Here is a 20235-nt window from a genome sequence, read left to right on the forward strand (position 1 = left end):
ACCTAACAGCTATCCTATCGATTTTGGAGGACCAAACTTAGGGGTAAAGTTACAAAACCTAAAAGGTATGGGCTCGTCGAACTCGAGCTGATAACTAATACGAATTTCACTTAAGCACTTTTCATTCCCGGAAGTTATAGAGATTTCTTTCTCAAAAAACAAAGTTATAGAGATTTTACAAAATAAATGTTTGTAGGAAAGTTTAGGATTTTTTTTGTGGAATTATAGGTCTTTAGTGGTACTACGAAGTGTTACATCGGCAAAGCAGAAGCGAAGCGCGACTGTTACGGATCACTTGATAGATTCAGTCAGGACCGGATCTCAGATTTTGTGGACTTAGAAACATTCCTTAAGAATTCTAAAAAATTTGGGGGTTAAAGTTAATGTTTAGAGACGTATTCTTATGTCAAAAAACTCTAAAATTTTTGGGAGCCAAGACCAATGTTTCATTCAGCTATGTCCAGATCTGGTCCTGATTCAGTAATGAAGCCGATAGAGATTGTCAGAAAACAAGCCATAACTTTCATAAATTTACGTAAGCCCAGTATAAATGACATGGCTTCACTATATATTAGTTTTGTCCAGTTTAGAGTTCAGTCCTTAAACTGTTTTGGGATTACTGAGCTGAAGAGGAGAGAGAAAACCTAATCGCATTTCAATCACCTTCCAATCCCTTTTTTAAAGAAAATATGTCATTTTGGAAAATATAATTTGAGCTGACGGTAAAAAGAAATGCTATTGAGCTTGCCAAAATGTTTATTGAAAAAAAGAGATATTTTAGAATACCTCATATGATGACCTAACGCTTGTTGATGTTTCTTGTGTTGTTCTCTCTCTATCTCTCTCTCTCTGCTGTGCCTTGCTCGAGCATCGAACAGCCATCGTGTTGCAGTTTAAAGTGCCATCACAGACCGGGCGAGCCACATGAGCAAGGCGGTCTAAGCTGCGCGCAATTTATTTTTAATACATCTTCTTTATTTGGTACTAAAAGAGGCTCTTTATTAACATCTACCTTATGTTTTCCCCAACATTTATTGTAACGCAATATATATCCATATTATACTTTGGGAAATTGGACCGTATGACAAGGAAAAAATACATAATTCACTGCATAACCATTTTCTGTAACGTTTCTATATACGGCGTTAACTTTATAAATTAATACTATACTGCCCTTTCCTGAAACCGGCGAAACCTGAAACAAAAAAAATTAATATTCTTAATTATTATATCCAAAAAGTAAATTATGGCCTTACTAACTTCACATCTTTCCTTTTTACTTCCTTGGTACCTTCGTAGTCTTAAATTCTCTCAGGTACGGCTTCGCTTCACATCGTCATCTCCACTGGATTTGTTTTGAATTGTTGACTTCTTCTTCATTCTTTGTAAACGTGTCATCTTCTTCTCGTCGGAGATCATCGACCACACGACGGCGTTAAAGTTTCAGCGGCGAGTAGTACCAAACCGTTCCTATTCTACTTCACACCGTCGATTCTTGTCAGATCTCTGGAACTACCGCAAGTTCTCGGGTGTTTATATGTTGTTATTTTCTTTTCTATTTGGGCTATTTCGAAATTAGGGTACTATAATTGGTAAATCTACAACCTCGTTACCATTGCATCTCGGATCTGATTTTCCGCATCGAAGTTCGCCAATTGATTTAGGATTTGGGTTTCCCCGGTTGTTCTTATGCCTATTTTATCACCGTCTGGAAATGACATGATCTCCGTTAGGTATATTCCATTTGACTTGGAATAGAATAAAATATAGACGTTTATATTCTATTTGACTTGGAATGAAATAAATTCGAACGTTTAATATCATTTTCTTTAGCTTCTGAATTTATACTTGTATTTAATATTTACGTATTTTTATACTTGTATTAGGGTTTATATTTCCGTGTAGGGTTTAGTGATGATTGGAGAAGGGTTAGTTTATAGAATATTGAGTTCGTCACTGCAAGATTAGGGTTGACATTGGATTAAGTGTCATATTTCCGTGTAGGGATTCGTGATTAGTTGATAGGGTTTTCGTATATATTCCCATGTGTGGTTTAAGATCGTGAGCTATGTATATCATTACGTCTTACATGGTTTCCATTCCACATTATTGTTATACTATACAATTTATTTTACATTTACTTTGTTATATGGATCCTAACATTTTTATCTTTCCCTTTTGTTTCTCAGGTTACAAATGAAAGATTTAGGCTGCCAAGTAGATTGTTCGAAACTAGATTTGGGCCATCTGGTGAATATATTCTCATTTATATGTAATGATGCAATGTGTATATAAGCGGAATAGATCGTGTGTACGTAAAATGGAAAGACCATTCATGTGAAATGAATTATATAATCTTTACTATTTGTTGTATTCTATTTTATTTGCAGAACATAGAATATAAATATGATTGTATAGTGCATAAGCATAAATTATGTTTTGTTGTTGTATCGTTGCTATCAAAACTAAGAATTTAAAACTCAATTTTATCATTTTGTTAACCAGATCCACATAAGTGTAAACTTCACACAAATTTCATTAACCACAGCTACATTTGGGCCATAATCTTATAATACTTCGGCCATATGAAAAAAAACATTCAGTGCACATATATGTGGTCAATAGTATATACTATTTCAGATTTTAATTTTATTCAAAATATTATAACTATATTTTATAGTTTACATTTGAGTTTGGGTTTAGTGATTGGAATTTAAGGTTTAGTATTTAGGAGTTGGGGTAATGTTTAATATTTAGGAGTTGTGAATGAAGTCATAATCCTATACTATTTCAGCCATGTGGAATAGAGCATTTGATGCATATGTATGTGGTCAAATAGTATATACTACTAGGATAAGACATGCGTCTTGTGCATGGTTAATTTATATGAAAATTATTTAAGAAATATCGTATGGAAAAAAATATATTATTGATCGAATTAATATATTTGGCTCTTAAACAATTTTTTAATTTTTTTTTTGTTAATTACATAATTTGTTTACCAATGAACTGATCTCATTTTTTAAAATATAATAGGTCAAAAAAGTATTTATCGCATAAAAACCTAACATTTAGGCCGAAGAATCTCATGCCTACTATTTGGTTACAATGAAACTATGTCAGCTCGGTTTTATATCATGATTTAGCAATTTAAAAGTTAATTATGAGAAGTTTACGTTCACGTGCCAATCATATCTATCTTCGATATTTTTCTCTTTTTTGTGTCATTTTGGTTATTGCTCGATATAAATATTGATTTTTGAGTTTATTCTCATTTCTTTCTTTTACTTTGGCCTGAGATTTAGAAAATGTTTATGATTCAAAATTATTAAAGAGATACATACTTAGGTTAAGATCTGAGCTCTGTGTAGAATAAATACTTATTTTATATTTTTTTGCATATTATGAAATAATAAAATAATAATTGTATATTAAATAACTAAGAAATCAGTTACTATTATGTAATAAATTGGCTTGCACATATAAATTAAATGATCGATCTTATTTATTCGCAATCATTTTAGAATAAATAAATCAAAACAATCAATCTTATCTATCGTATATGATATATAATTAAATTTAAACGATATGAAGTATATATATATATTAACATAAAAACCTATTATAATAAAATTATTTATTTATATGATTTTATTATCATTGTATCTTATTATAGGAAAAAAATTAAACATTGATCACAAAAGTTTATGTGAGACTACTAACAGTTTTAGTAATTTATAGTCGTTTTAAAAAATTCAAAATACAACATATACAAAAAAATCTAAAATTTTAATATATGATTAATGTAATTGTGTAATTTATTTTAATAGTAAATAATTAAACAAAAATGATAGAAAGCATACAGATTATTAGCAAATCTTCATTATTTAAAATTATTAATTACTATATATCATAATGACATTAGGTAATTCTGTAGGTTTTATTTAAGGAAATAATATATAATAAATAACCACCTTGCTTTAGTTAATATCATATGATATCATATAGTTGGTATTAAATGTTTCTAGTGAGATATAAAAATCGAATTGGACCAACATGTTTTTCAATTTCAATGTGAGGCTGACACGTATGACTAATTAACTACCTAATTGATTGACACATAAGCAATGAGTCTTTTTTAATTATTACAAAGTTGAGGTTACATCTTTTCAAATGTTTCTCAATTAATATATTTAGAGGATTTCATATTTTAATTTTATTCAAAATATTATAACTATATATTATAGTTTACATTTGAGTTTGAGTTTAGTGATTGGAGTTTAGGGTTTAGTATATAGGAGTTGTGGTAATATTTAATATTTAAGAGTTGTGTATGGAGTTATAATCCTATACTACTTCGACCATGTTGGAATAAAACATTCAGTGCATATGTATATGGTCAATAAACATGTGACGTGGATGATTCTTTCCTTTTCGTGTGGAATAGTTTCTAGGCACACTTAACCATATATTTATTGATTACATGGATACATAGACCACATTTTTACCGGGTAATGGCAAAGAGAAAAAGTATAACCGGATGAATTAGGATGTAAATGTTAGTTTTTTCATTATGTCAAAATCATCGCTATTTACCTTATTTATCTTCAAAATATGTCTAGTAAACAAATAAGCTCTTATACTTTTCAACTGAAATGAGATATAATACCAGCAATATGTTGAGTTCCAAGATGTAATTTGCATTATTGATATTTATAAAACTTAAATTTTCAGTTTATACTCAAAATACAGTCCTCCATAGATCGGTAAGTCCTTCTCCCATGTAATCATACTCGAAATCCCTTCCCCAAATCGATTGTTAATGTTATTTCTTTAGGGATGACAGCTCGTTCAAAACGAATTCAGTGCGGCTCTTCCAAATTCGTAGATGGAACCTCATGGTTTCAGCTGTCCTACGCTCACCGTTCACATTCCGGTGCAGCGTTTCGCCACACGCTTTCATGGTCCAGTCACAGGCTATTTTAGTCGGGATCATGGCCTCTTTCATTGTCTCTGGTTTAATGCACGAGTTGATCTACTTTGCCTCCAACTTGGGAGGACATTTGTTTACTTGTCTTTCTTGCACGGTGTTTCGAACACCACATATAGATAGTGGTGATTGGTGAAGATAATATATGGTGGAGACCACCGCACCGGCCTGTTTCGGGTCTAGCGTTTGGTAACGTGACTGGCGTTCATGTCCATGTCAGAGCAATTAGTGAATGTTTGTTGGTTATTGACTTTGCCAAAGACAAGCTGTTCATCTCTTCTTCATGATTTTTGTTTTGGGTATAACAACCAACTAGGTAACAACCCGCGCCCTGCGCGGAATGTGATTATTAGTTTCGTTATTTTTTTTATCATTAAACTGTTTAATCTGGATATCGGTTCAGTTTTAGGTTGTTTTTTGGTTTTTAATCTCCTAAAATATAACTATTATTTTAAATCAATAGTTATTTGGTTTGTTCGGTTAAAATGTGTGATGTTTTTAGTTTTTTTTTTCATGTGATAATCAAAAATTACTATTATTTGTTTGTTTTCATGTTATGAATCTTAGATAGTCGTGATGTTGAATCAATGGTTTCATATTATAGTTTCTAAACGGATAATAGTTAAAAAAGAAAAGAAAATTATTAAGACAAATCATTTTACTACAATTTGGAAGCATTAAGAAAAATAATATTTTAACTTCAAAAAAAATTAGATATTTCAGTTGTGGTAAATACTTAGTTATAAGATGCTCACGTAATGTGCGCATGTATGTGTATGTAAAAGTATATAAAAATGGTTGATAAATATATAAAGATATTGTTAATTAATATTAAATGACATTTTTTTTCAAAATAATATATACATGAAAAATAAAATTCTTAAAATGAAATTATTTAAAAACAATTTTTTTTAAAAAAATATATAAAAATTACAATATATAACTTAAGTCTAATTTTTTAAATATATGTATATATATGCATATAACGGATCAAATTGGATATTTGTTCCTATAAATATTGATATTTGTGATTTGCTTTTTTTTTTTACGGATATTGCATTTTAGTATTTGATTTGCTTCGTAGAGTAACGTATATCCAGATTTTTCAGTTCGAATCAAAATGGATAACAAATCGAATCAAAATTTATGAATAATTTGTCCAACTCGATTTGTAAACAGTAAAATTAACGTACAGAAAAACCATGCATGTGAGTTTTATATTAAAAACATATAAAATACATAGCGCGAACATATTTATGTAGAGTTTGGCTGAAAACCTCTCTACATGTGACATGTGTCCATTTTAGTGTGAATGCATTTATTACAATGTTTCTACACGTGATATGTATCCAGTTTAGTGTGAACGCATTTATTACAATGTTTCTCCTTTAATATATAAAGGATACTTAGACCATGATTAACGCTGAAACCCAAATGGGTTTTTTAATATTTTAATTTTAATTTTAATTTTATTTTTTTTGTCTGAATAAAAAAAAAACCAACCAATCGCGAGTCGCCACGTGTCAGTGGAGCCTGCGAACAGTGCAAAAAAACAGCCAACAGCGATCCTTATTCTGCCTTTTCTGCAACCCGTTTTTTTCTTTTTGTGACCCTCCCTCCCCATAAAAACCCACTAAAAACTCCTCCCCCTCCCCCGATAATCCTGCCTTTAGCAAAGCAACCAAATTTAGAAATTACTTCAATGTGTGAAATGTATTTAAAAAGCGCGAGACACGTTGTGTAGTTCACTCCTTGCAACTTCTTAAAATCATTAGCTTGATTATTATTATTTACAGAAATTGAGATTATTTTTAATAACATCCAAAATAAAACTGAAGCAACTTGATAAAATATGAAACTTATCTACAATATGTGGATTTTGACATTTTTTCCTTTCTTGTAGATATTGTTTTATAAGCTGCATGCTGCGAACAATTAGCAACTCACAGAACCAAGAAGAGAGTGAGAGAGATAAACAGAGAGGAAATGGAAGAAGAGTTGAGAAACTTAGTCAAGGTTTGTATCTCTGTCTTAATCTCCATATCTTACTGTTACTACATCTCTTCAAAAATTCCCAAAGGTTTTGTTCGTCTCCTTTCTCTTCTTCCCATCTTCATCATCTTTCTTCTCATCCCTCTCTTCTTTTCATCCCTCCACTTCTGTGCCATCTCAGCTTTTTTCCTTACATGGCTAGCAAATTTCAAGCTCCTTCTCTTCGCTTTTGATCAAGAACCTTTAAGCCCACTTCCTTCAATTTTCTCCCGTTTCCTCTGCTTTACTTGTTTCCCCATCAAAACCAAACAAAACCCTTCTTCAAACCGAATCTACAATAAACCTAAATGGGTTCTTGCGTTCAAAGTTATACTCTTTTCCTCCTTATTACATCTCTACGGTAAAAATTATCATAACACTTTACCTCGGTTGGCTTTCTTGTCTATCTTTACCATCCATGTCTACATTGAGTTAGAATTTATCTTAGTCTTAGTGGGTGGTTTACTCTCTACACTTCTTGGTTGTGAAATCGAACCGGTTTTTAATGAGCCTTACTTGGCTACTTCTTTTCAAGACTTCTGGAGTCGTAGATGGAACCGCATGGTCCCATCCGTTCTACGTCCAACTATTCACATCCCGGTTCAGCGATTTACCGCGCAGTAATCGGTCAAAACGCGGAATGTTGGTTAAGTTTTTACTCATTGTTCGGTCAAAACGCGTATTTTTCGCGAAATATTGGAACACGTTTGTCCCACGCAGTTTATTGTCTTTGGGTTGATGCATGTGTGATTGTGTGGATGATGTGATGATTTTTGTGTTGTGATTTGATGTTTCAGGTTGTTATTTTTGTGCTTTTGTGACATGATGTGGTTGAGTGAATGATGATTTTGATTGTTTTTTATGCATTGTGTTTGTTATTGTCTTTGAGGTGAGATGTTATTTGTTGACTGATTGATTGTGTTGATGTTAGTTTGTTAGTTTTGTGATGTGATGAGTGATTGACGATTGATGGTTTGATTTTGATTGATTGTTGTTGTGTGTTGTTCATTGTTGTGTTGTTTTTGTGTGATCATTTGATGAGGATGAATTCTTGTTTGGTTTGTATGTGTGATGATTTATGTGGGTTGTTTGATTGTATATGTTTGATTGTGAGATGCGTTTGTGTTTTAATGTGATTGAGTTTAATTTTCACATTTTTTTGATGATTTGTATGATTTTTTTTGATTTGATGTTTGTGGTGTGATTTGGTTGGTTGTTTGTTGTGATTTTGTTTGATGATGATGTTTGTGTTGATATGTTGTGTGATGATTGTTGATTGTAATTTTAAATTGTGAATGTTGTGGATACATGATTTTGTGTTTGATTTTTTGTTGAATTGATGTATGATGTTTTGCTTTTGTTGTGGTTATTGTGATTTTAATTATCTTTGATGTATATGTGATGTCATTTTTTTGTGTTTGATATGTGGATCTTATTTTTGTGTTTGTTTATTTTGTTTTGTTGTTAAAATTATTGTGTTGATAATTGTTGTGATCATGATGTTAAAGTAATTTTAATTATTTGTTAAAATTTTTAAAAATTAAATTGTTGTTTTTTCGTTTTTTTTTTTTGTGTTTATTATGATACGTTTTATGATTGGATGTTGTTTTTTACATTTTTTTGTTTGTTTTGTTTGATTTGTTTTTTTTGTTGATGGTTTTTTTTGTTTTTGATTTTGATGTTGATGATTTGATTTTGTTTGAACGTGATATTTTTGTTTTTGATTGTTGATCAAGTGTTAGTTTTTTGGGTTTTGTTATATGTGTTGATGTTGATTTAATGTACTTGATTTGAACATGTGATGTTGTTTTGTGATTTTGTTTGTTTATTCTATATGTGTTAGTGTATTTTTGTGATGATGTTCCCATGGATGTTGTTGACAGTTTTTTAGTGTGGAATGTTCTTACAATGATTGATGATGTTGTATCCAGTTTTTGGGGATTTTTGTCAATGTTTGATTTAATATGAGTTTTGTCATGATTTTGTGTAACTTTTTTTATATGTTTTGAGTTTGATTGATTGATTTTGTGTGGTCCGAAAAAAAAAAACCAATTGCGATGACAATGTGTGTGCGAGAGTGTGTTATTGAAAAAAATCTTTGTTGTGTTAATCTGTTTGTTTGATATTTGTGTTTTGTGATTCCTGTTTGAAAAACCCAAAAAATTCAATTGTTTCACTGTTTGATGATTCACTGATATTTGTTTTTTGATGTTGTTTGTTGTGTGTGGTTGTTTTTCTTGTGAATGTGAGTTGATTTGTGATTTCTTATGAATTTGTGTTGTAGATTGATTGTTGAGATTGATTGTGTAACTTTTAATGGCTTGATGAGTTTTGTGTTTGTGTTTTAGAGATTTGTGATTGATATTTGCGTTTTGATGTTTTGTGATGTGTAATTTAGTGTTGATGAGATTGATGATTTGGTTTGGTGAGTGAGTTTGTATATGAGTTTGTAAAGTGTTCTGTTAACCAATTGTTGATGAAGGTTTCTTGAATATTTGTGTGTAAGATTGAGAAATTTCATCCTGTGTTGATCTCAGTCTCATTTATCATCTCTTTATGTGTTTTTTCATTGATTTCCTTGTTTTGATTCAAGTATTCTCTTGTTTTTCAAGTGTGATTGATATGATTTTCTGGATTTCTTGTTGATTGGTTTTTCAAATAAATTGATTTGTTCATGTTTGATTGGTTCTTGGTTGAATTCTTGTTTTTTCATTGTTTTATTCCATTTCTTGTCTTGATTGTGTATTGTGTATTTGAGTTGATGATGTGTCTTGTTTTGGTGGTTTACTCTCTTTCTTGGTTGTGAAAATTTGTGTGATTAAGACTTTGGAGTTCTGAATGAAGCGGTACTTATCCAAATTTCACAACTTGGGAAAGTCACTTGTTTCGTGTGTTAATGGAGTTTAACGTTTGATTTGGCGGTTTTGTTCCGGGTATAGCTGGTTTTTATATTATAAAGGAATGGGAAGTTGTTGTTTCCATGTGTTGCATGGAGTTGCTTTTCAAGTCTTAGGTGTGTGGCGTTTATGTTTCGTCGAGCTCTCAGGGAGTGGGTTATGTCGTTACGTCTGTTTGGTTGTTTGCCCCTCAACTACTGAGATATAATGTGCGTAAGAGACTGATAAGCGAATGTTTGTTTGTTATTGACGTTGTCAAAGCAATTTGTTTCGCATCTTAATGTAACGTTCGTAATTTGAGGAAGCGTTTCTTGTTCTCCTTATCGTTAAAATTTAGGCCACACACTTGGGAAGTAGATACAGGACGAAGCTGGAGCAACGAACTTTGTCATGCGTTACAAGTTTGGACTCCGATAAGATAAAGTTTTATTAAAATACATATCAAGAAACTAAAACCATCTGGTTGTCTCGTAGGTTGATGATATATGTCTCATCATGGGTTGAATCATATTACAGATGACTTCCCATATAATGTTGCATGCAATAACAAGTTTATGATGTTCAAATCTACTTAACAATGTGTGTAGCTGCCAAATCAAGTTTCCCCAGTTTCCTATTCATAAAGTGCATACATCCGATCATTTTAATATACAGCCGAACCAAAATAAGTAAAAAAACATTTGGTCACAGGTACAGATGCAACTCTTTCTTGTTTCTTTGAATTTTTTTTAATAACAAGGTTCTCAACCTGTAGTAGACCCGTACATTTTCCTAGGGTGAAACTCAAACTATTTTAAATGCACACATCTTTAGAGAATAGAACCGCTCCCAACAAAACTTGAACTTGTAATCTTTAGATACCTACTACTAGATAATCTAATAATTTTAACCATTATCAACTGAATGATATGTAGTTGCCTAAGAGCATCATTATCCCAAAGACCCATTTAGGATCTCTTAATTTTTTTGTAATACTTTTAAGTCTTAAAAGTTATCTAAGAGACCTACCTAAGAGATACCATAATTTTTGTGCTCCAATAGAAGTCTCTTATTTAAGGGTTCTTAAAAAAATATTAACATTGTTTAATTAAAAATAAAATTTATTTATTAAATAAAACATTATAAAAGATAAACTTTAAACATAGATTTAAATAAAAACTTAAAAACAAAGATTAGAAAAAAAAAAACGATAAAATTTTAAAAGAATCATCCGAACTCAGTTGATGTCTTCGTCACGTCCAACCAAATGACTTGTTAATATGGCAATATATACATACTATGGTGAACACTTGGAACTATGTTCCATCTACATGTTTCTTCTTGAAGTTTTCTGGAATCTACTGGTTCCTTCGGTAAAAGAAGGTTAGGACGATCAAACGTAGACCTATCATCCTCACTTAGATGTATCCTAGACAATGAAGCCAAACGTGACTCAAAAAGAAATGTTTTTGTTGCACAACTCAAAAGCATACCATTGAACACATGAAGGTATTTTTATATAAAGTTGATAAACAAAGCATATCTCAAAGTGAGCAATATACACAAATGCATCAGTGTTTAGCAGCACATCAACATGCTCTTTCTCTAAGAGGAATAGAAAACATTTTTTCCTAGGATCTTTCTCTAAGAGAAAAAGAAAACAGATTCACAGACAAGTATAAGAATGAAATGGAGACAAAAATGATCCTCACAGGCAAGAGAGCATATCAAAGATAAATAACAAACCTTTAACCTTTCAAGTCAAGTTGAGAGGTGAGCCACGTCTTGCATTAAAAATGGGAATGGAGAAGCTACAAGTAGCATTGACACACTATAAACATCACCAAAGAAGAAGAAGAGATGAACCAAGTGGGTTATACCACTTGTAAGCAAGTGGGTTACTGCCAAGAATCTCCTCTTCTGCGTTTGTAAGCAAGTGGGTTACTGCTCTTAAGTCCCTGTAACAAGTGGTTAACAACCAAATCAATCTACTACACATGCAAATAAACTAGTATTTACTCTATAGTTTCACTGCTTTCCTCATACTTAATGTGAGGGATCTCATGGAAGAACTCTCCTTCCCAATCACCAGAACCGCTACACTTAATTCGCTCCCGACTCCGCAGGACATGTTTGTGGATCAGCAGACTTCACACGAATCAAATAAATAAGTAAACTTTAGAAGAAGCTTAGAAACGTTTTAATGATCGAAAAAGATTAGAGCTTTGGACTTACCACCAGAAATAATGCAGTTTTTGAGCAGAGACAGATCAAAAAAATTTCAACTTTCTTCATAGTGTTCAACCAGAAGAACAAAACCCTGAACAATAGCGTTTGGTGAGAATAAAACAACACTTTGAATAATGAAACTAAAGATTGATAATTGAAAGCTCAAACCCAGAAACCAACCTGGGAAGAAGCAACATTTCTATGAAAAAACTCTGTTGATGTAACCCAGAGAGAGAGAGAGAGCTTAAGCCCAGAAACCCAGATGCAAACTCAGAGGTCTTGGCATCAATCGCTGCAGAAGATAATCAAATTCATCATTCAAAATCTGAGAATTACAGAGGAGGGAGAGACGAAATCAACTCAGTACAGAGATAGTAAAACGAAACTGAGGATTGATGATACGAGGTCGAAGGATCAGGATTCGTGAACCGTCGGTCTTCTTCTTTAGACTTCACACAGGCGAAGAAGGAGAGGAGAGATGAGAGAGAGGAGGAGACTTTGACGCGTGTCCCATAAGCGGCGACGTCTCTTGCTTCCCTTGATTAAGCGACGTTTCTTCTATTAAAATGTAATTTTCTTTTTTTTTTAAATCATAATTAATTTAAGCAATCCTCATAAGCAACTCCGATAATATGCTCTAACAGTGAAAAAGAAAACAAAATCATTGCTGAGAGATAAACTTAATTCAAAACCTAAACATAGGGAATATCAAATCCAAATGAATTCATGTATGGTTTCTGCCATTAGTAAAGTTCTCAAAATGAGATTCTTGAAACATAATATTAGTATTTTAATAAATTTTATATAAATGATTAAATTTTAATTAAACACATAAGCTAGTAACACAATGACAAGTTGAAGGGGAATTCTAGTGAGGTTATCAAAAGCTCTCACATGAGAACATATTGTTGTTCTCTCCGATTTGTTTTTAAGTGGTTAGATATCCTAGCAATACCTCCAATGGAGGTGCTTTTAATTAAGAAATTTCCAAATCAGTGATTAGTCATCAGTGGGGGTTAGTAGATGTCAAATCGTGGAAGTGTTACATCATCTAGTTGTAATTAATCATGTGATTATATATATTTTCGACCCCACGTGGGCCTTAGAGGCACCTCAATGATTGAAAATACGCAAATGAGATGCACATAGGAAGTATCCTTAGGATAGTAATCCTAAAAACTGGTTCACTTACCGAATGTTCTAATTCTCTGCTTGGTTCTTGTCCAATTCATTTCATTTTATGCTTGTTATACAATCAACCCGTAAGCTTGAAACCTTAGTGTTTGCAAGAACGCAAAAAGAGATACTATAGGCCCTTTTCTCAAAAAAAAGAAAAAAAAAGAGATACTACTACTACTACTTGTCACCAAGAACCAAATTTTGTGTGTTTTCGATTACTCTTTGTTCTAATGACTATACGTAACCTGTGACCCAAATGTTTTAGTTTTGTTTTTTTTTAAACCATAAAATGTGAAACCTAAACCCGTATATAAAAACTACTCAAAATAATAATTCTAAACTATAAAGCTAAATCCTAAATACGTTTTTTTTTTTTAAAGAATGAATTAGGCTTTTAATTTACTGAAATTTGCCACTATATACATAAAAACCATAAATTCATTATCTAACCAAAAACACTTCCTCTCTCCTAATTTCTCTTCTTATCTCTCTTTAAATTTTCGCTAAAAATCTAATTACCCAATTTTTTTGGTTATTTGGCAAATAAGCCCTTTAATTAAAAAAATAGAGAACTGGTTTACTAACGATATGTCCTAGGGGTGGGCGTTCGGGTCCCGTTCGGGTTCGGGTCGAGTATTTCGGATTTTCGGATATTTCGGTATACATGTATAGAACCCGTTCGGGTATTTCTGTACTTCGGGTCGGATTCGGGTATTTTTAGTTCGGGTTCGGTTATTTCGGATCGGTTCGGATATTTAGATTTTGAAAAAAGTTTAAATTTTTCATTTCTCAAATTTCTTGTATTTAAAAATATAACTTTCACTTAACTAATTTTTTTATTTTTAATAGATTTGGATATAACATTTTGAAACTAAAAAAATATTAATTTGGTTATTGTTTTTAAATTTTCGATGTAACTTTTTATTAATTCTTGAAATAAAAAGTTTGACATGCATTTTAAGTGAGTAGCAAATCATTTTCTCCGTAATTCTATATATATCATATGAACTTAAAGTATGTGTAGTATCAATATAAACATTTTATCTAAAATGAGAGATGCATGTAAACTAGAAATATATAGTTAATTATACATATGTTCGGTTATCTTCGGATATCCATTCGGGTTTGGATATTACCCATTCGGGTTCGGATATATGATATTCAGTCTCTCCTAATTCAATACCCGTTCGGATATTTTGCTACTTCCGTTCGGATTTCGGTTCAGATTTTTCGGATCGGGTTCGGGTGCAGCTTCGGATATCGGGTAAAGTGTCCACCCCTAATATCAAATTGCCCTTTTCATTCACCCGATTATTTTAAGTATGCAAATAAAGCCAAAACTTCTCTGACAGGAAAACAGAAAGAAGATAGACTAGAGAGATGGAGGAAGAACTCAAGATCTTCATGAAGGTTTGGGTTTCAGCTATAATCTCCATATCTTACTGTTACTACTTATCAACCAGGATAAAACCTGGAGTTTTTCGATTACTCTTCATTCTTCCCGTTTGTGTTCAGTTTATTTTCCTTCCTATGTGTTTCTCTTCTCTTCACTTCATAGGGTCCACTGCGTTTTCCCTCACATGGCTGGCCAATTTCAAGCTCATCCTCTTCTCCTTCGATAACGGTCCCCTTTACCCTGTCCCTCCTAATATCTCTCAGTTCATCTGCTTCACTTGCTTCCCCATCAAGCTTCAACAAAACGCTAAACATCAAATTCACTTGCCCAAATGGGTTTTTGCTATTAGAGTTGCTATCTTTAGTGTGTTGTTAAAACTGTATGATTATAAACAGCATATGTCTTCAAATGTGCTATTGGTTCTCTATTCTCTTCATATATACTTGGAGTTTGAGATTCTTTTAGCTCCCTTGAAAGTTTTGCTTATTATGGCACTTGGGTGCGATCTCGAGCCGCAATTCAACGAACCATACTTAGCCACCTCTCTTCAAGACTTCTGGGGTCGCCGGTGGAACCTCATGGTCCCCGCTATCCTCCGACAGGCCGTCTACGTTCCGGTGCGACGCATCACCGAACGGAAAATGAAGTCCGAGCAAGCCAAGTTCTTGGGAGTTTTGGCCACGTTCCACGTCTCTGGTGTAGTTCACGAGCTGATCTTCTTCTATTTTACACGTGAACCGCCTACCGGAGAAGTCACATTGTTCTTTATATTACATGGAGTTTGCACTGCCGCGGAAGTAGCGGCGAAGAGGACAAGCTTGTTGAATCGGTGGGATATGAGTATGATGGTATCACGACTGCTCACGGTGGGGTTTGTGGTTGTGACAGGTGGTTGGTTGTTTTTTCCTCCTCTTTTAAGGAGTGGAATGATCGAGAGACTCTCTCACGAAGTCTTTTTGTCCATTGACTTCATCAAGCAAAATTGTTTTTAGTATTTTTGGTGAATTTGCCAAAATCTTGGGCTGATGTTTTCTGTAGCTAAAATTATCACTTTTGCTGAATTTCAATAGAAACAGAGATTCTGTGATTATCGGGTTTGGTAAATGTCAAATCGTGGTGTCACCTACCCGGTTACCAAATTATTATTGTCTTTTTCAAATTTCATTATAATTTTCCCACGGATTTTAAAACCAACTACCAACTACATTTTCTAAACTTTAGACTCTAATTACATTCTAGGATTGTGAAAGGAGAACGCACAAAAAGAAAATATATACAAAGATTCATAAAACTCAATAAGCTATATAGAGAGATGGTTGTTATCTTTCCTGATTATGCACGGCAACATCATCAACTTAAAGACAATTCAAATAAATTTAGATGATAAGCTTTTGGCACCGCATGAAAAAGGGTCTTTAGTAATCGATCTTAGAAAGACAAACAATTGTAGCAAAGGTTTTTTTTTTGTCAGCTTCCCGCTTAACTAGACTAAGCTTTGTTTAGACGAAACGTTTTTCTGGGGAACACCTCTATTTGACCGTGTCTGATTTATACGGGTGAAAATAACTGTTCTGGTACTATCTTTTTTTGCTAATAAGTTCGCCCGGTCTGAAGCTATAACTAAAACTTGCCTTATCATCTGTGCATGCAGTTCATAAAACCTTCTTGGTGACTGGTTTGGTGTGAGCAAATTTTGGAGCATTGACGGCTAGCTGCAAATATTTAGGTCCAAGGCGATGTCTCTGATCGAGTCTCACCATCAGCAAATTAAGATCCTACACTAAAGCAGTTTGTTTTCTGAGTAGTAGATCCTAAGAATCATAAGACCATGGTTGAAAGCGAGATGGTTAGTTTCTTTCAGTCCTATTGTAACATTGTACAAACAAGATCATCAATTTTATTTTTGGCTTTAGTTGGCTTTCAATAATTCCACAATATTAATTTTTTTTTTTTTGAAAAATTCACAATACTAAAATTCAAAAAATAATAAGAATTCCACAATATGTTGTCCACACTATATAGTCCATGATATTTTGTCCAGCTACATAATGATATTTTGTCATGTTTAGTAGTCTATACTACATTATCACGCACTTATCCATCATATGTTGTCGGTATGTATTCTGAACTAGCTAATCCCATATACTTTATATACAACACCATCAATGATCGGTTCCAATCGAGACGTAACCTATACTATAGAGATTCCACAGGCTCTCAAGATTTTTTTTTTTTAAATGTAACTTATTGAAATAGTAGCCCACTTTCTCTTTTTAAAGGTCAAATTTATAAAGTCGATAAGAATTATTATCGTAGGTCAATGCCAATGGAGTAGAAAAGACGAATAATGACTGATATATATCGCGCATGTGACATGCACAAAGTAAACAACCTCAGAAGAAGGCAGAACGTAGAACTAGGGCAAAAGCTGATCTGTTTTCCGAATTATCTTCCACGGTTTAGCTGTAAAACACATGCCCTAATTCTGGGTTATTGTTTAATCCATTCCGATAACTTCGTATGCACGCAACACTAGGTTAAAACCTCGGTGATTTCAATAACTCACACTGCAAAAAGAAAAAAAAGGAAGAAAAGATCTAAGAGATGGAGGAAGACCTCACAAGCTTCATCAAAGTATGGGTTTATGGAATAATCTCTATATCTTATTGTTATTACATAGCAACAAGAATCAGAGCTGGTGTTTCTCGTTTACTCTCTATCTTTCCGGTTCTTGTTCTGTTTCTTGTTATTCCTCTGTCTTTCTCCTCTGCGCATTTGTCTTTTCCCTCACATTGCTTGCTAATTCAAAACTTATCCTCTTCTCCTTCGATAAAGGTCCTCCAATCCCACTTCCTACAACTCTCGGCAGATTTTTCTGCTTTACTTTCTTCCCAATCAAAGCCCAAGAAAACCCTAATTCTCAAAACCATTTTCCTAAAAGGGATGTCGCCACTAAAGTTGCCATCGTTGGTGTGTTACTACATTTGTATGGCTACAGAAATAATATGTCTCCGACTCTGCTTTTGGCTCTCTATTTTGTGCAACTCTACTTGGAGATTGACATTGTTGCATCATTCTTCAAAATTGCGGTTGTTATCTTTCTTGGCTGTAACCTCGAGCCACAGTCCAATAAACCATACTTAGCCACATCTCTACAAGATTTCTGGGGACGCCGGTGGAATCTCATGGTTCCTGCGATTCTCCGGGCAGCTGTTTACGCCCCAATGAGGCGAGTCTCTGAACGAAGAATGAGTTCCGGTTGGGGACTGTTTCCTGGTGTTTTAGCGGCCTTCATCGTCTCCGGACTGTATCATGAACTGCTCTTTTACTATTTAACTCGTGAGGTGCCAACATGGGAAGTTACTTGGTACTTCGTTTTACAAGGAGTTTTCACTGCGGCAGAAATAGCATTGAAGAAAAAGACGACGGTGACGCAGCGGTGGCAGTTGACTCCGGCGGTATCGCGGCTGCTCACAGTGGGGTTTGTGTTTGCGACCGGTGTTTGGTTATTTGCACCTCAGCTTGTAAGGAGCGGCGTTTTGGAGAGATACAAATATGAGGAAGTTTTGTTTGTTGATTTTATTAAACAGAAGTTTATAACTTTGTTGGGGATATTTTTGACGAGCGTTAAATCTTTTAACGGTGTTTGAGTCAGGATTCTGATTCTGCTTATTTTTCTTCAAAAAAACTAGTGGTCACATGTGTTTCCAGCAAAATGTTAAAATGACAAAAATTTCTTTGCAATATAAAATCTGATATATCTAATTTTAACGGTTTTATGTATTTAATCAAGTAAAATTTATCATGATTATAAATATATAAATGTATTCGAGTTCTACATATTCACATTCCTAAATAATATTTTATCAGGTGTTTATGTATTTAGCTGTTTACGTTTATAAATTTTATGTTTATAAATTTATGATTATAAACATATCTACAAATTTATAAACATAAAATTTATAAAATTTATAAACATGTGAATATGTAGATATGTTTATAATCATAAACAAAAAAATGTGTTTATTGTGGTACAGTCCGGAGACGATGAAGGCCACTAAAACCCCAGGAAACAGTGCCAAACCGGGAAACAGTGCCGAACCGGGAAACATATTCACATTCCTAAATAATATCTAATGACAAATATTTATGTATTTAGCTGTTTACGCCCCCAATGAGGCGAGTCTCTCAATAAACACATTTTTTTTTCTTTAGACAAAAAAAACATATTTTCGAAAATACTAGGATTCAGACCTCGCGTACCGCGGGGGAATAATATCAATTTTTAATATAATTTATTATGATAATTATATAAATATTTAGCATGAAAATGATAATATACAAAAATGACATTTTCAATTTTTAAATGATATCTGATTTAGGCTAAAATTAATGTATTACAAAATACATAATCGTATAATAAGGAAAAATAAAATTCTTTCTAGTACAATGTTTAAAATTAACCATGTTTTTTTCAACAAAAAAAAAATTAACCATGTTATAAATTTTTTCATAACATTTTTCAAAGATAGACTACACAAATCTATTTACAGAATGAAACATCAAAGATTTGCCCTTAATATTAATAAGGATAATAGGAAATAGTTACAATTAAAATTTGCACTTTTATGTGTGTTCTCTACATATTATAATCATTTGGAGTAATATACTCACTTTTTTACTGTGTTTTGATGTTGACTGCAATGTAACATTTAAACCATTGCAAATATTTATCTAAAAATTGCAATTAGTGTTTTAAATTCTAATCGAACTGGCGGTCAAATTGGGTTAAACTGTGAACCAAAACACATCCGCGTCAGGTGGAAAAGACTGGGTTTATTTATAATTTATAATCAAAAATCAATTTTAATTGTTTTTTTCTTTTAAGCTATTATAACTATTACAAATAAAACCTTTTATATTTCTATTACATATATTCAATTTGTTTTAATTTTTCATAACTCACTGTGATAAATATTTAAAGATAAAAATATTGATTTTGTATTTGAAATCAAATGTTAATTTTATATTTAATATTCATTTGGTTTATATTTAAATTTTATTTCATAATTATTTCCATTAAATTTTTAAATAAAAATCTTAACTATGTTTGTAAAATTTACCGAAGATAACTAACAAAATGTTAAGATTTAATTATATGTTTATTCTATTATTAACTCAATTTTTGGTTGAACACAATTGAATCAAGTTGAATTGTGGTTGACCCATGGCGCAAAACTTTTCCAGTTTAATTACCAGTCTTGTTTTTAATACATTGATTGCAATGATACACTTAAATAATTACAAATTTTCATCTTAAATCATTACAAAGGCTTCTTAATTGTTGAAATTATTTAAGAGGATGTTATTGGTTCTATAATTTTAATGGATTTGAAAATCCAAGCAAAATCTAGTGTTATTGGTTCTATGATTTTAAAATCTGTATTCAAATTCATTGTTATTGGTTCTATGATTTTAAAATAGATTTCAAAATTAGGTGTTATTCAATAGTAAGGATTTGATTAAGCATTTGA

At 32.4% G+C, this 20235-nt stretch overlaps 2 protein-coding genes, 1 long non-coding RNA gene and 1 pseudogene across 5 annotated transcripts; 3 read left to right on the plus strand and 1 right to left on the minus strand.

Annotated features, from left to right (window-relative positions):
- Positions 1–6455: 6455 nt before the first annotated feature.
- On the plus strand, positions 6456–7653 carry LOC111211571 (probable long-chain-alcohol O-fatty-acyltransferase 2). Its single transcript, XM_022712757.2, has one exon. It carries the CDS (start codon positions 6977–6979, stop codon positions 7643–7645), a length of 669 nt encoding a protein of 222 aa, XP_022568478.2. The 5' UTR covers positions 6456–6976; the 3' UTR covers positions 7646–7653.
- Positions 7654–10327: 2674 nt separating this feature from the next.
- On the minus strand, positions 10328–13010 carry LOC111211572. 3 transcript variants are annotated; one of them, XR_007321193.1, is made up of 6 exons: positions 12513–12999; positions 12307–12418; positions 12133–12217; positions 11944–12045; positions 11644–11855; positions 10328–11326 (listed from the first exon to the last, which is right to left on the minus strand). It is a non-coding gene; the product is annotated as an uncharacterized LOC111211572 (long non-coding RNA). The 3 variants fall into 3 exon arrangements; XR_007321192.1 differs by lacking the exon at positions 10328–11326 and having other exon boundaries at positions 11393–11855; positions 12494–13010; XR_007321191.1 differs by lacking the exon at positions 10328–11326 and having other exon boundaries at positions 11393–11855; positions 12513–12989.
- A 1441-nt stretch (positions 13011–14451) lies between these two features.
- On the plus strand, positions 14452–20051 carry LOC125584217 (annotated as a pseudogene).
- On the plus strand, positions 14612–15843 carry LOC106351068 (probable long-chain-alcohol O-fatty-acyltransferase 4). The gene has a single exon (XM_013790887.3). The coding sequence runs from the start codon at positions 14686–14688 to the stop codon at positions 15691–15693; it is 1008 nt and encodes a 335-aa protein (XP_013646341.2). The 5' UTR covers positions 14612–14685; the 3' UTR covers positions 15694–15843.
- Positions 20052–20235: the final 184 nt, after the last annotated feature.

The sequence above is a fragment of the Brassica napus genome, chromosome C3, assembly GCF_020379485.1.
Source record: "Brassica napus cultivar Da-Ae chromosome C3, Da-Ae, whole genome shotgun sequence".
Classification (NCBI taxonomy): domain Eukaryota; kingdom Viridiplantae; phylum Streptophyta; class Magnoliopsida; order Brassicales; family Brassicaceae; genus Brassica; species Brassica napus.

Excerpts from the sequence above, each read along its gene's own strand:
- LOC111211571 (XM_022712757.2), top strand. The coding sequence starts at position 6,977 with ATGGAAGAAGAGTTGAGAAACTTAGTCAAGGTTTGTATCTCTGTCTTA.
- LOC106351068 (XM_013790887.3), top strand. The coding sequence starts at position 14,686 with ATGGAGGAAGAACTCAAGATCTTCATGAAGGTTTGGGTTTCAGCTATA.